The sequence below is a fragment of the Dipodomys merriami genome, unplaced genomic scaffold, assembly GCF_024711535.1.
Source record: "Dipodomys merriami isolate MVZ:Mamm:240054 unplaced genomic scaffold, mDipMer1.0.p SCAF_15, whole genome shotgun sequence".
NCBI classification, from domain to species: domain Eukaryota; kingdom Metazoa; phylum Chordata; class Mammalia; order Rodentia; family Heteromyidae; genus Dipodomys; species Dipodomys merriami.
Genome location: NW_027202826.1, coordinates 24,322,032 through 24,334,179, shown reverse-complemented (window position 1 = coordinate 24,334,179; position 12,148 = coordinate 24,322,032). Strand labels below are relative to the sequence as shown.

The following is a 12,148-nucleotide window of genomic DNA, read 5'->3' as shown; positions in this document are numbered from 1 at the left end:
TTGTAATTCATATTCTTGCTCATGTTATTTATGGTGGACTTGTTTTTCTGGGTCAAATGTTTTACTATTACTGTCTCATATACAAAATGATTCATAGAATGACTTTTTTTTGTGCAGTCCCTGAACAATTTTGTGCTCAAGACTAGGGTTTGACCACTTGAACCACAGCACCACTCCCAGTTTTTGAGTGGTTAATTGGAAATTAGAGTCTCACGGAGACTTTTCTACATGGGCTGGCTTAGAACTGTGATCTTTAGATCTTAGCCTCCTGAGTACCTAGGATTACAGGCATGAGGAAGTGGTGCCAGGCTATATGACTCTTTATACTTTAAAAATTAATGTACAAGCTGGCTGGTAGCTCACGCCTATAATCCTAGCTACTCAGGAGGTTGAGATCTGAGGATCACGGTTCAAAGCCAGCCCCAAAGTCTGTGAGACTCTGCTCTCCAGAAGTGGTGCTGGGGTAGAGTGAGAGCCTTGAGCCGAACAGCTCAGGGACAGCGCCTAGGCCCCGAGAGCAAGCCCCATGACGGAAAAACAGTTTTATGGCATTCTGATAAAATATAGTACGTAGTAATTCTTAGGAATCTGTTAGCATCAAGAGCCAACTACACAATTACTGCATTTTTTTTCTTAAATTAACAAACGATTGTTCCAGACCACTTCCCAGCATGGCATTTTGGCGAGGGACTGGCTGGGAGGAAGTCTAGGCAGCAGGCACTGCTTGGATGGAGCCCACAGACCCTGTGTAACATGGAAGTCAGGCAAGCCTGTAAACCAGGAGCCTCACCTGAGAACTTCTCACAAGACTTCTGTTTCTCCAGATTTATTAACTCAACTATGAAACCCTCAAATGTCTTATTTTTAAGTTACAAATGAATACATACAGGAAAAATCCAATGATGCTTAAAAAGGCAAGGATTCAATGAATTCTCCAATAGAGGGCATGGCGGATCCGGTCCAGGGATTCTGTAGCCTGTTGTGGGAAAAAGAAAAGGCCTTGTAATCTGACAGAATAAGGGGCAAATGCCAAAATTAAATTTTTTTTTTTGGGGGGGTGTCCAGTCGTGAGGCCTGAACTCTGGGCCTGGATGCTGTCCTTCAGCTCTTCAGCTCAAGGCTAGCGCTCTACCACTTGAGCCACAGCGCCACTTCCGGCTTTTTTCTTTTTGCTTATGTGGTGCTGAGGAATCGAACCCAGGGCCTCAGGCATGCAAGGCAAGTGCTCTACCACTGAGCCACCTTCCCAGCCCCCCAAATTAATTTTGTATGGTTATTTTTTTCTTTTGACTGTATTGAGGCCCTAGCAAACACTCTTACCCTTACATTTTGCTTCTTCAGCTCTCTCTTTATATATATATAATTTTGGTTTTTTGTTGTGAGGCTTGAACTCAAGGCCTGGGCACAGTCTTTGAGCTCTTTTGCCCAAGGCTAAGCACTCTACCACTTTGAGCCACAGCACCACTTGAGTTTTCTGGTGGTTAACTAGAGAGAAAGAATCTCAAAAGCCAGGCACTGGTGCCTCACTCCTGTAATGGTAGCTGTTCAGGAGACTGAGATCTTAGGATCATGGTTCCAAACCAGCCCAGGCAGAAAAGTCCCTGTGAGACTCAAAAACTGGAAGTGGCACTATGGTTCAAGTGGTAGAGCACTAGCCTTGAGCACAAAGAGGTTCAGGGACAGTGCCCATGCCCTGAGTTCAAGCCCCACAACCGACAAAAAATAAAGTTTCACAAGCTTTCCTGCCCAGGCTGGCTTTGAACCATGATCCTCAGGTCTCAGCTTCTTGAGTAGCTAGGATTACAGGTGTGAGCCACCAACACCCAGAACAGCTCATATTCTTGATCTCATAAATTACCAGCTTCCTTTTTTCTAGTTAGTTGATTGCCTTGAAAAAAGTGCACAGACTGAAGATAACACCCTGTGAAATAACATTCCTTAAGAGAATCTACAGGGCTGGGAAGGTGGCTCAGTGGTAGAGCACTTGCCTTGCATGCATGAGGCCCTGGGTTCGATTCCTCAGCACCACATAAGCAAAAAGAAAAAAGCCGGAAGTGGCGCTGTGGCTCAAGTGGTAGAGCGCTAGCCTTGAGCTGAAGAGTTGAGGGACAGTGCCCAGGCCCAGAGTTCAGGCCCCATGACCGGACCCAAAAAAAAGAGAATCTACAAAGTATAATTACCGGTTTTCTAGGCAATAATTATAATTATGTATGTCTTTAATTTCAGGGAGGGGTAGTGTTGCCCCTCACCCCCCAACGCTGACACTATACCACTCAAGCTACCTACCTCTGTTTCCCTGGGTTTTTGTTTGTTTTGTTTTGTTGTTTGCCAGTCCTGGGGCTTGAACTCAAGGCCCGGGCACTGTCCCACTGTCTCTGAGCTTCTTTTGCTCAAGGTTAGCATTCTACCACTTGAGCCACAGTGCTACTTCTGGCTTTTTCTGTTTATGTGGTACTGAGGAATTGAACTCAGGGCTTCATGCATGCTAGGCAAGCACTCTGCCACTAAGCCACATTCACAGCCATGGGGTATTTTTTTTTTTTTTTTGGTTGGTTGTGGAGCTGGGCCTGGGCACTGTCCCTGAGCTCTTCAGCTCAAGGCTAGCGCTCTACCATTTGAGCCACAGCACCACTTCTGGTTTTCTGGTAGTTAATTGGAGATAAGAGTCTCCTGGACTTTCCTGCCCTGGCTGGCTTTAAATCATGATCCTCAGATCTCAGCCTCCTGAATAGCTGGGATTACAGATGTGAGCCACTGGTGCCCGGCTATTTTTTTTTAACCAAAATTTTTTGTTTAAGAAAAAGGAAGCTAAGTGTGGGCTTGAAGCTACACCCATTCCATGGCTCATTTCACAGACCCCTCACTTCCTACCAGTGCACACAGCTGGGTGAGTGATGCTAAGAACACATTTCCTCATCTGAGAGGAATACCAAGTAAGTTTAAAATCCACCACCACAGGGTTTGCATTCCTAAAATTCCACTTTGTCTTTGCTTAGAAACAGGTTTCTATTGAAAACATGCATCTTACTATCACAAGTAGAGATACTTGCATATACATTGAAAGTGTGGGAGCCTCTGGGATGGGGAGGGGTGTGGTAGCTCATACCCAAGGAAGCATGAGCCTTTGGATAGAGCAATGACCTATCTCAAAAACAAGCAATGCAGGGGCTGGGAAGGTGGCTCAGTGGTAGAGTGCTTGCCTTGCATGCCTGAGGCCCTGGGTTTGATTCCTCAGCACCACATAAGCAAAAAGAAAAAAGCCGGAAGTGGCGCTGTGGCTCAAGTGGTAGAGCGCTAGCCTTGAGCTGAAGAGCTGAGAGACAGCGCCTGGCCCAGAGTTCAGGCCCCACGACCGGACCCCAAAAAAACAACAAAACAAAAAAACAAGCAATGCAAAAAGGGCTGGAAGTGTGGCTCAAGAGGTAGAGCAAAGCCAGGTGCTAGTGGCTCATGCCTATAATCCTAGCTACTCAGAAGGCTGAGATCTGAGAATTGTGGTTCAAAGCCAGCTTGGGCAGGAAAGTCCATGAGACTCTTATATCCAATAACCACTAGAAAGCCAGAAGTGGTGCTGTGGCTCAAGTGGTAGAGCACTTGTCTTGAGCTGAAGAGCTGAGGGACAGCGCCCAGGCCCAGAGTTCAAGCTCCACAACCGCCAACAACAAAAAAAGAGGTAGAGCAACCATCTAGCAAGTGTGATACCCTGTGTTTAAACCCCAATACCACCAAAAACAAACCCTGGAACACTCTCCCCCCCACACACCAAAATAAAAAGCTATGGTGATATCAGAGTACAAAAGATGGTAAGAATAGGCTATGAAACTACTATGAGGTATGTCAACCGCTTTGCTCAGTAATCCCCAAACACACAAATACAAGGCTTAAACCTTTCAAGACGATCCAGCCTTTGCCTTATTTCCCCACACCAAGCTCTGGTTCCAGACAAAACCAGCTCTAAGATGTGTTCGCAGGAAGATACCTTCGCCAGGTCTTCTTTCAACCTGTTGTACTTCTCCACATCAAAATGCTTCTGTTGTGATTTCTTGTGGAAGAACTGAAGAAACTGCCTACTCCTCATGGATGTGTAAGTGTAATTCTAAAACAAGAAAAGAATCCAACATGGTTTGAATGCCTGAGAAAGGCAGTCCACGTAGCAGAAGCCAGCACAGGTTGATCATTGAGTTTTCTCTGAGATCAGTGACTCCTAAGAGCAAGCAAGCAAGCTGAGCTAAGAAAATTGTACATAATGGGAAGAAAAGAAAAAAAATGTAGATTCTTTTGGCAAAATATCCATGAGCCAAAGCTAAAGTTACAGGCTGTTTTGCAACACAAATTCAATGTTAAATTGTTGTGTGTGTGTGTGTGTGTGTGTGCTGTGCACGCACACATGCACGCATGCACTCTAGTAGTGGGGCTTGAACTCAGCCTCACACTCTCATTGGGTTTTTTTTTTTTGCTCAAGGCTGGTAGCATTACCATTCAAGCCATGCCTTCACTTCTGTTTATCTTTTTTTATTTTGTATTTTTTCTGGTTAATTGGAGGTTAAAATCTCTTGGATTTCAGTGCCAGGTTTCAAACACTGATCTCAACCTCATGAAGAGCTAGAATTTTCTGTGTGAGACACCTGGCTTTTGATGTTACTTAGAATAATGAAACAGAACATAAACATGACAAATTTGCCACAATGGATTCACCCATCTAAGTTATATATGATTTCCCTGTGCTGTAAAAACTCTTCAGCCTTATAGACAACAATAATAAGGTACCAACTTTATGAAAACTCAGCCAGCAGTAACTACATCAAAAGGTTTATTGCTTCTCACTTGACTTGGATAAAGTGGACTTCTCACTTACCGGTTTTGCCAACTACTCACCTGTCGCGTGGTTATAAAGTATGCAAAAAAGACCATGGAATTCGCAAATGTGAGGAAGTACGTGACCGGCTCCATGATATCCCAGGAGTACACCCACCAGGTGAGCCAGGCCAGAGCCCCACCCTGCACGGAGAGCAGCGCTAAGCCAGCCCACAGGAGGCTGCTGGTTCTGGCTTCCGACTGAGCTTCGATACTAGCTTTCACCTGGGGTAGGAAGAGCCATTAATTCACGTTACAAGCACACCAACTTGGGCAAGAAGAAAAGCAGTGTTTGAACCAGTGCACATTGTGGTTCAACCAAAGTTGTACTTTGGTTCAAAATGTTGCTTAAGGAGATCAGGCATATAGAAAAACAATCTGCTTATTCATTTCCAAATCAGTTTATTGGAAAAATCTTAGTAACACCCTAAATACTATAGAAAAGTATCTAATGAGCAACTCAAAAGTCATTCTTGGAGAACTGGAATCACAGGCCTATTTTCTTTGACCCAACAGTACCACTTGTAGATCCCATCTCTCCCGTCCCCACCCTCCTGTTTTTGTCAATCATAGGGCTTGAACTCAGGGCCTGGGCACTGTCCCTGAGCTCTTTGTGCTCAAGCCTAGTGCTTGAGTGGTTAACTGGAGATAAGAGTCTCAAGAGAACTTTCCTGCCTGGGCTAGCTTTGAACCATGGTCCTCAGATCTGAGCCTCCTGAGTAGCTAGGATTATAGACATGAGCCACTGGTTCTCTTTTAACAGTAAGAGACGATCACATGCTATCAGGATATCATATGGTAACAGGGAAGCTCTGCATAGCAAAGGAAAAGGTAAGAATTGACACAGAATTACTCACGGGTGTGGGGTCACAGTAACTGGAGCAACTTTCTAGCCCCAATTCTCGGGAGCAGAGCCTGGGCTGGGGGTTTTACTCCCTGCTGCATCTCTGCCGGGCTTCTCATTTACAGAGATGCTCTCAGCTCTGGGTTCAGACCCCCTGAGTTCACGTGATTTAAGCTCTCCCTGTGTTCGGTCCATTTTCCCTACCGCCCCACTTCCTCATGGGAACTGAACTCGCAGACTCGGGAGGATGCGAGGGGGAACGGCATGGAACAGCTCAGGTGAGGAGTCCTCAGGGAAATATGACTTTCAAAATGGCCTGACTGTGAAGCTGCCCCACCTGCTCCAGGGGCCGCAGCTGCTCCTGCAGGAGGTCGATTTTCTCCAACAAATGGTGCTCCCTCTTCTTCTGAAACTCTTCTAAGTGCAAGACTGTGAACAGCCTGTGGACCAGAAATTTCACGTCTTCCAGCTCTGCCACGTGCTCATGACCGGGTTTTTCTGAGGAAAGAGCAGGGATGCAGGTGCAGTCACCACACTGCCTTCTCCAGGGGAGGCAGAACGCGATCAGAGTTCCTGTACCTGTCACGCCAGTGACAGTGCACTGGGGATGATCCTGGCCTCTGCTCCTGAGCCCATGATGACAATTTGTAGTGATCAGTTATGGCAACAAGCTTAAGACTCGGTGTTAGCCTTGTCTTTTCTTTTCTGAGTGTTGTTGCTTTAACAGTAGATAAGGGAGAAAATTAGGGGAGTGTCTGTTGACCAGAAGGCAGGCCATTTCTCCTCATTTAACCTCAGATCTGAGTGAATGCTGAGCTTGTTTAACCTCAGATCTGAGTGAATCTGAGCTCAGCTAGCTCCATCTTTCCAACAATTATTTCAGGATCCATAGGAGACAGTGGAGCGTATACAGACACAAAAATAAAAGTAAAACACATTTGAAAAGTAGTCTGAGCAAGATGCCAGTGGCTCAGGCCTGTAATCCTAGCTACTTGGGAGGCTGAAATCTGAGGATCACAGTTCAAAGCCAGCCTGGGCAGGAAAGTCCATGAGACTCTTATCTCTAATGAACCACCAGAAAACTGGAAGTGGTGCTGTGGCTCAAGTGGTAGAGTGCTCGCCTTGAGCTGAAGAGCTGGCCGAGTTCAAGCCCTACAACCGACTTAAAAAAAAAAAAAAGGTCTGAACTTGTAGGTTCTTTTAACAAGGGAGTCACAACAGAATACTTTAGGTCCTTACAGCCTGGAAATGGCATCTGCACAATCTTACTGGCTTGGATTTCTTTTTTCTTTTTTTGTTTGTTTGGTGCTGGTCCTGGGTCTTCAACTTAGGGCCTGGGCTATGTCCCTGAGGTTTTTTTTTTTTTCTCAAGGCTAATAACACATTATCATTTGAGCCACAGCTCTACTTCTGGCTTTTGGTGCTTAATTGGAGTTAAGAGTCTCACAGACTGTCCTGTCCAGACTAGCTTCAAACTGCAATCCTCAGATCTCGGCCTCCTGAGTAGCCAGCATTACAGATGTGAACCACTGGCACCCAGTTGGCTTTTTTTTTTTTTTTTTTTTTTTTCCCCCGGTTGTGAGACTTGAACTCTGGGCCTGGGTGCTGTCCCTCAGCTCTTCAGCTCAAGACTAGCACTCTACCACTTGAGTCCCAGCGCCACTTCCAGTTTTTTGAGTGGTTTATTGGAGATAAGAGTCTCATGGACTTTCCTGTCTGGGCTGGCTTTGAACTGCAATCCTCAGATCTCAGCCTCCTGAGTAGCTAGGATTACAGGTGTGAGGCACCAGTGCCCAGCTATTTTTTTATCTTTTAATCTGCCATTAAGCAGATCGATTTTACCTTCACCCCCTTTTCTGTCCCTATATATTTGCAGTGGTTAGGAATGAACCCAGGACATTGTATAAACTAGGTGCGTACTCTAATCCCTGAGTTACAACCCCCAGCCCTCATAGCATTCATTCTAGTTTGCCTTCAACAAATCATAAGAGGTCAGGTGTGGAGTTTTCAGTAAGTTGAATTTTGGAACATTTCAGATTTAAGGTTTTCAGATTAGAATGCATAAGCCTAGCTTGAAATTGAAGCTAGGGCTTCCAGTTTCTAATGTGGTACCCCCAAGGAGCTTAGAAGTCCTTAGTACATCCTGACATCCAACAAAAAGCTGAGAGAACTGGAAAACCTAGCTCAGACCTATAAGAAAAATAAGATCCGAAGGCAAACTACATCCCCTTCAAATGAAGAGAACAGTAGTTACAGCAGCTACCTGCAAGGTTGCTATGCGAACAGGAACACTTGAACTTCACAAGGAAACTAGGATCCTCAATGTGGCAATTCAAGTTTGTGTTTTAACTCCATGAACCTCAGACCTCAGCCTCCTGAGTAGCTAGGACTACAAGCATGAGCCATTAGCACTCAGTTAGTTTTGTATTTATTTTATTTTGCCAGTCCTGGTGCTTGAACTCTAGGCCTGGGCATCTTCCCTGAGCTTCTTTTGTTCAAGGCTAGCACTCTACCTAACACTTGATTCACAGCACCACTTCCAGCTTTTTCTGGGTATGTGGTACTGAGGGCTTCATGCATGCTAGGCAAGCACTCTACCACTAAGCCACCTTCCCAACCAGTTTTGTGAATTTTACCTCTAAAAGTGTTCATGGTAAAAAACAAAACAAAACAAAACAAAGCAAAAAAACAAAAAAAAACCCCACCACTAACAACAACAAAAAACTAAGAGAAACAGCCCAGATACCCTACAATGGATGGATACAAAAAATATGAGACATATGGAACTTCACACGGCCATTAGAAAGAATATTATATCATTTGCAGGAAAATAGATGGACCTAGAACAAATCATTTTAAGCAAGGTAAGCCAAGCTCAGAGAGACAAACAGCACCTGTTTTCTCTTACATGTGGAAGCTAGTTCTAATATACACTGGAACATGAAAGTTAAATATAAGACCCTAGGATTCACACACAGTAAGACCAAAGGAGGGGATACTCTTAGAGGAACACAAAAGCTCAATGCTTATGTGCCTCTGATCATATAAGATAATATTTAGCAAAATGAACTCTAGAAGAAGTAAAAAACAAAAACTAAGAGAAACCTTCCTCCTGCTTCCAGCAGGAGAAAAGGGGCATTGTGGAATACTTCTGTGATCAGGTCTCAACTATGCCCGCTTTGGGCCCTGCAAAAGCCCTGCAGCTAAACATGAAAGTTAACACAGTTGGAGAGCTGCATTTCTTACCTTTCTTAGGACATTGTACTTCATATGCTACTTTGTTAATGATAAGTTTAAAATCCTCCATGAGTAAAACATCCATTAAAGTTGAAGCTGGAAGAGCATTGCCATCTGAAAGAAAACAGTGTGAAAACATGTCTTCGCTTTAAAATTATTAGGATCACTTTCCAACCCATAGAAAATTACCAACCCACCCACGCTCTTGCAGGGCGAGGGAGGGGGGTTGGGGGGGGTGTCTCACACTTGTGATCCTAGCTACTCTGGAAACTAAGATCAAGAGAATTACAGTTCCAGTAAGAAACTATAGTAACCAAGCTGGAAACATGGCTCAAGAGATAGGTATGTACTCATTTAGCGAGTGTGAGGCCCTGAGTTCAAATTCTAGTATTGCCTGTAAGATAAACAAAATCAGCTTTTCACTGGCTATAGTGACTCATGCCTATAATCCTCCTCAGGAGGATGGGATGTGAGGACTGTGGTTTGAAGCCCTCCTAGGCAGGAAAGCTCTTGGGACCCTTATCTCCAATTAATCAGCAAAAAGTCAGAAGTGGAGTGGGCTCAAGTGGTAGAGCACCAGCTTTGAGAGGAAAAAAAATGCAAGAGCATGAGGCCCTGAGATCAAGCCCGATTGCTGGCACGTGTATGTGTACACACACACACAGTCACACACAGGAAAAAAATCCTAGTAGCGGAAAAGCACCTCAAAGTATAACCACTGCTTGAACACGGATTCACCAACTTCCTAGCTTTGGAATATACAGTGTTTGAAAAATCCAAAGGAAAGCCGGGCGCTGGTGGCTCACGCCTGTAATCTTAGCTACTCAGGAGGCTGAGATCTGAGGATCACGGTTCAAAGCCAGCCCAGGCAGGAGAGACTGTGAGACTCCTATCTCCAATAAACCACCAGAAAACCGGAAGTGGCGCTGTAGCTCAAGTGGTAGTGCTCGCCTTGAGCTGAAGAGCTGAGGGACAGCGCCCAGGCCCAGAGTTCAAGCCCCACGACCAACAAAAAAAAAAAAGAAAATCCAAAGGAAGTGAAGTGGTAGAGATAAAAGTGAACGTAGCTTAGAGTTAATAACCCCTTTGTACACTATAAAGATACTTTCAAAAGATTTTAATCAATATCACTAAGCCTAAGAAGTAAATTTCTATTTTGTGTGGTTTATTTCATGGACATGGAGAGGCAGGAGAGATTTCTATAGCAACTTGTAATATCCCAGTGATTTAAAAAAAAAAAAAAAAAAAACCTGCTGGGTGCTGGTGGCTCACGCCTGTAATCCTAGCTACTCAGGAGGCTGAGATCTGAGGATCATGGTTGAAAGGCAGCTGGGGCAGGAAAGTCCTGGAGACTCTTATCTCCAATTAACCACCAGAAAACTGGAAGTGGCATTATGGCTCAAGTGGTAGACAGGGGCTGGGAAGGTGGCTCAGTGGTAGAGCACTTGCCTTGCATGCATGAGGCCCTGGGTTCGATTCCTCAGCACCACGTAAGCAGAAAAAAAAAGCTGGAAGTAGCACTGAGGCTCATGTGGTAGAGCACTAGCCTTGAGCTGAAGAGCTGATGGACAGTGCCCAGGCCCAGAGTTCAGGCCCCATGACCAGACCAAAAAAAAAAAAAATCAAGTGGTAGAGAGATAGTCTTGAGCTGAAGAGCTCAGGGACTGTGTTCAGGCCCAGAGTTCAAGCCCCAAGACCAACCAACAAACAAAAAAATTCTGCATTCTACTAAATTTAATTACAGGAGCTAGAGGATGGAGTAAGGGAATGATTCTCCATTAGCTGCTGCTAATAAGACTTCTCTGTTCCTGACTGTATACTGAACTTTCCACTTTAATTCCATCACCACTCACCACCTGGTCGTGGTGTCTTACCCTCAACCAATGTAGATTCAATGCAAACAACTTATGCTGTCTGCCAGTTTCTCAGTGCAAAACACTCTTAGCTACTACCTAGCTCTGCTGCTGGGAGTTGTAGCAGCTTGTCCTAGGACAAGATAATTAGCCTTTTTATCTAAATGACTCAGTCTCAAGAGTTTTGGTTTAGCTAGGAACATTTCAGAAAGCAATTTCTTAAGAAAATGTCACACACACACACATACACACAATGGAATTTTACTCATCAGGAAGATTATGTCATTTGCTGGGAAATGGATGAATCTGGAAAAAATTAAGCCAGGTTTAGAGAGACAAAAGAGGCATATTTTCTCTCATATGTGGAAGTTAGATCTAAATTATACATATATATGTATGTAAGAAGAAAGGTACATATGCACATATGCACAACATAACTAAAGTATGGTGTGTGCAGGGAGGGTTCCAATCGTGTAACTCCTTTGAACAACTGATTTACAGTTTAACAAAACAAATACATGTTCCAGGAAGCTGGAACATGTGTTGTCAGGGTAGAGGTGAGGTTAAGGGGAAAGGGTAGAAGAATGGAGAGAGGAAGGGTGGGTGAATGTATTCATAGTATTCAATGTACACATGTGAAAATGGACTTAGGTAAATTGAGGGCATGGGAGGAGCTGGAAGAGATGGGAAAGAATGAAGGGGTGACACTGATCAAGACACATTGCACTCACAGACAGAAGTGTTGAATTGAAACCTCTCCATACAACTACTTAAGGGTAATAAAAAGAGAGAAAACAAATCTCTTAGACCTTTTTTTTTTTGTCGGTCGTGGGTCTTGAACTCTGGGCCTGGGCGCTGTCCCTCAGCTCTTCAGCTCAAGGCGAGCGCTCTACCACTTGAACTACAGCGCCACTTCCAGTTTTCTGGTGGTTTATTGGAGATAGGGAGTCTCACAGTCTCTCCTGCCTGGGCTGGCTTTGAACCGCGATCCTCAGATCTCAGCCTCCTGAGTAGCTAGGATTACAGGCGTGAGCCACCAGCGCCCGGGCTATTAGACCTTTTTTAAATGCAAGATGGTTTTTGGTTGATATAGCCCACTTCTGGTTTTGCTTTTGTTTTGAAGAAAGCTACAAAGTAACCCAGGTGTTAAGAAGGCAAATTCAAGCCAGTGCTGGTGGCTCACGCTTGTAATCCTAGCTACTTAGGAGGCTGAGATCTGAGGGTCACAGTTCAAAGCTAACCCGGGCAGTAAAGTCCATAAGACTCAGCACCAATGGCCCACCAGAAAACCAGAAGTGGAGCTGTGGCTCAAAGTGGTAGAGTGCTAGCCTTGAGCAAGAGAGCTCAGGGACAGAGTCCA

The 12,148-nt window shown here is 44.7% G+C and overlaps 1 protein-coding gene across 3 annotated transcripts in view; it reads right to left on the bottom strand.

Moving 5' to 3' along the window:
• Mcub (mitochondrial calcium uniporter dominant negative subunit beta) overlaps positions 1 to 12,148 on the bottom strand; it is a 43,310-nt gene that overhangs the window by 4,377 nt on the left and 26,785 nt on the right. For 2 of the 3 annotated variants that reach the window (XR_011371919.1, XM_070022448.1), the window contains exons 4-8: positions 8,945 to 9,049; positions 6,036 to 6,196; positions 4,876 to 5,079; positions 3,980 to 4,096; positions 888 to 976 (exon numbers count right to left, since the gene is read on the bottom strand). Coding sequence is in view for 2 of the 3 variants with exons in the window: in XM_070022448.1 (XP_069878549.1) it covers positions 923 to 976; positions 3,980 to 4,096; positions 4,876 to 5,079; positions 6,036 to 6,196; positions 8,945 to 9,049 (641 nt within the window). In the remaining variant the exon portion in view is untranslated. Of the gene's footprint in view, positions 1 to 793; positions 977 to 3,979; positions 4,097 to 4,875; positions 5,080 to 6,035; positions 6,197 to 8,944; positions 9,050 to 12,148 lie in introns of those variants that run through there. The other variant, XM_070022447.1, reaches the window with a different exon arrangement.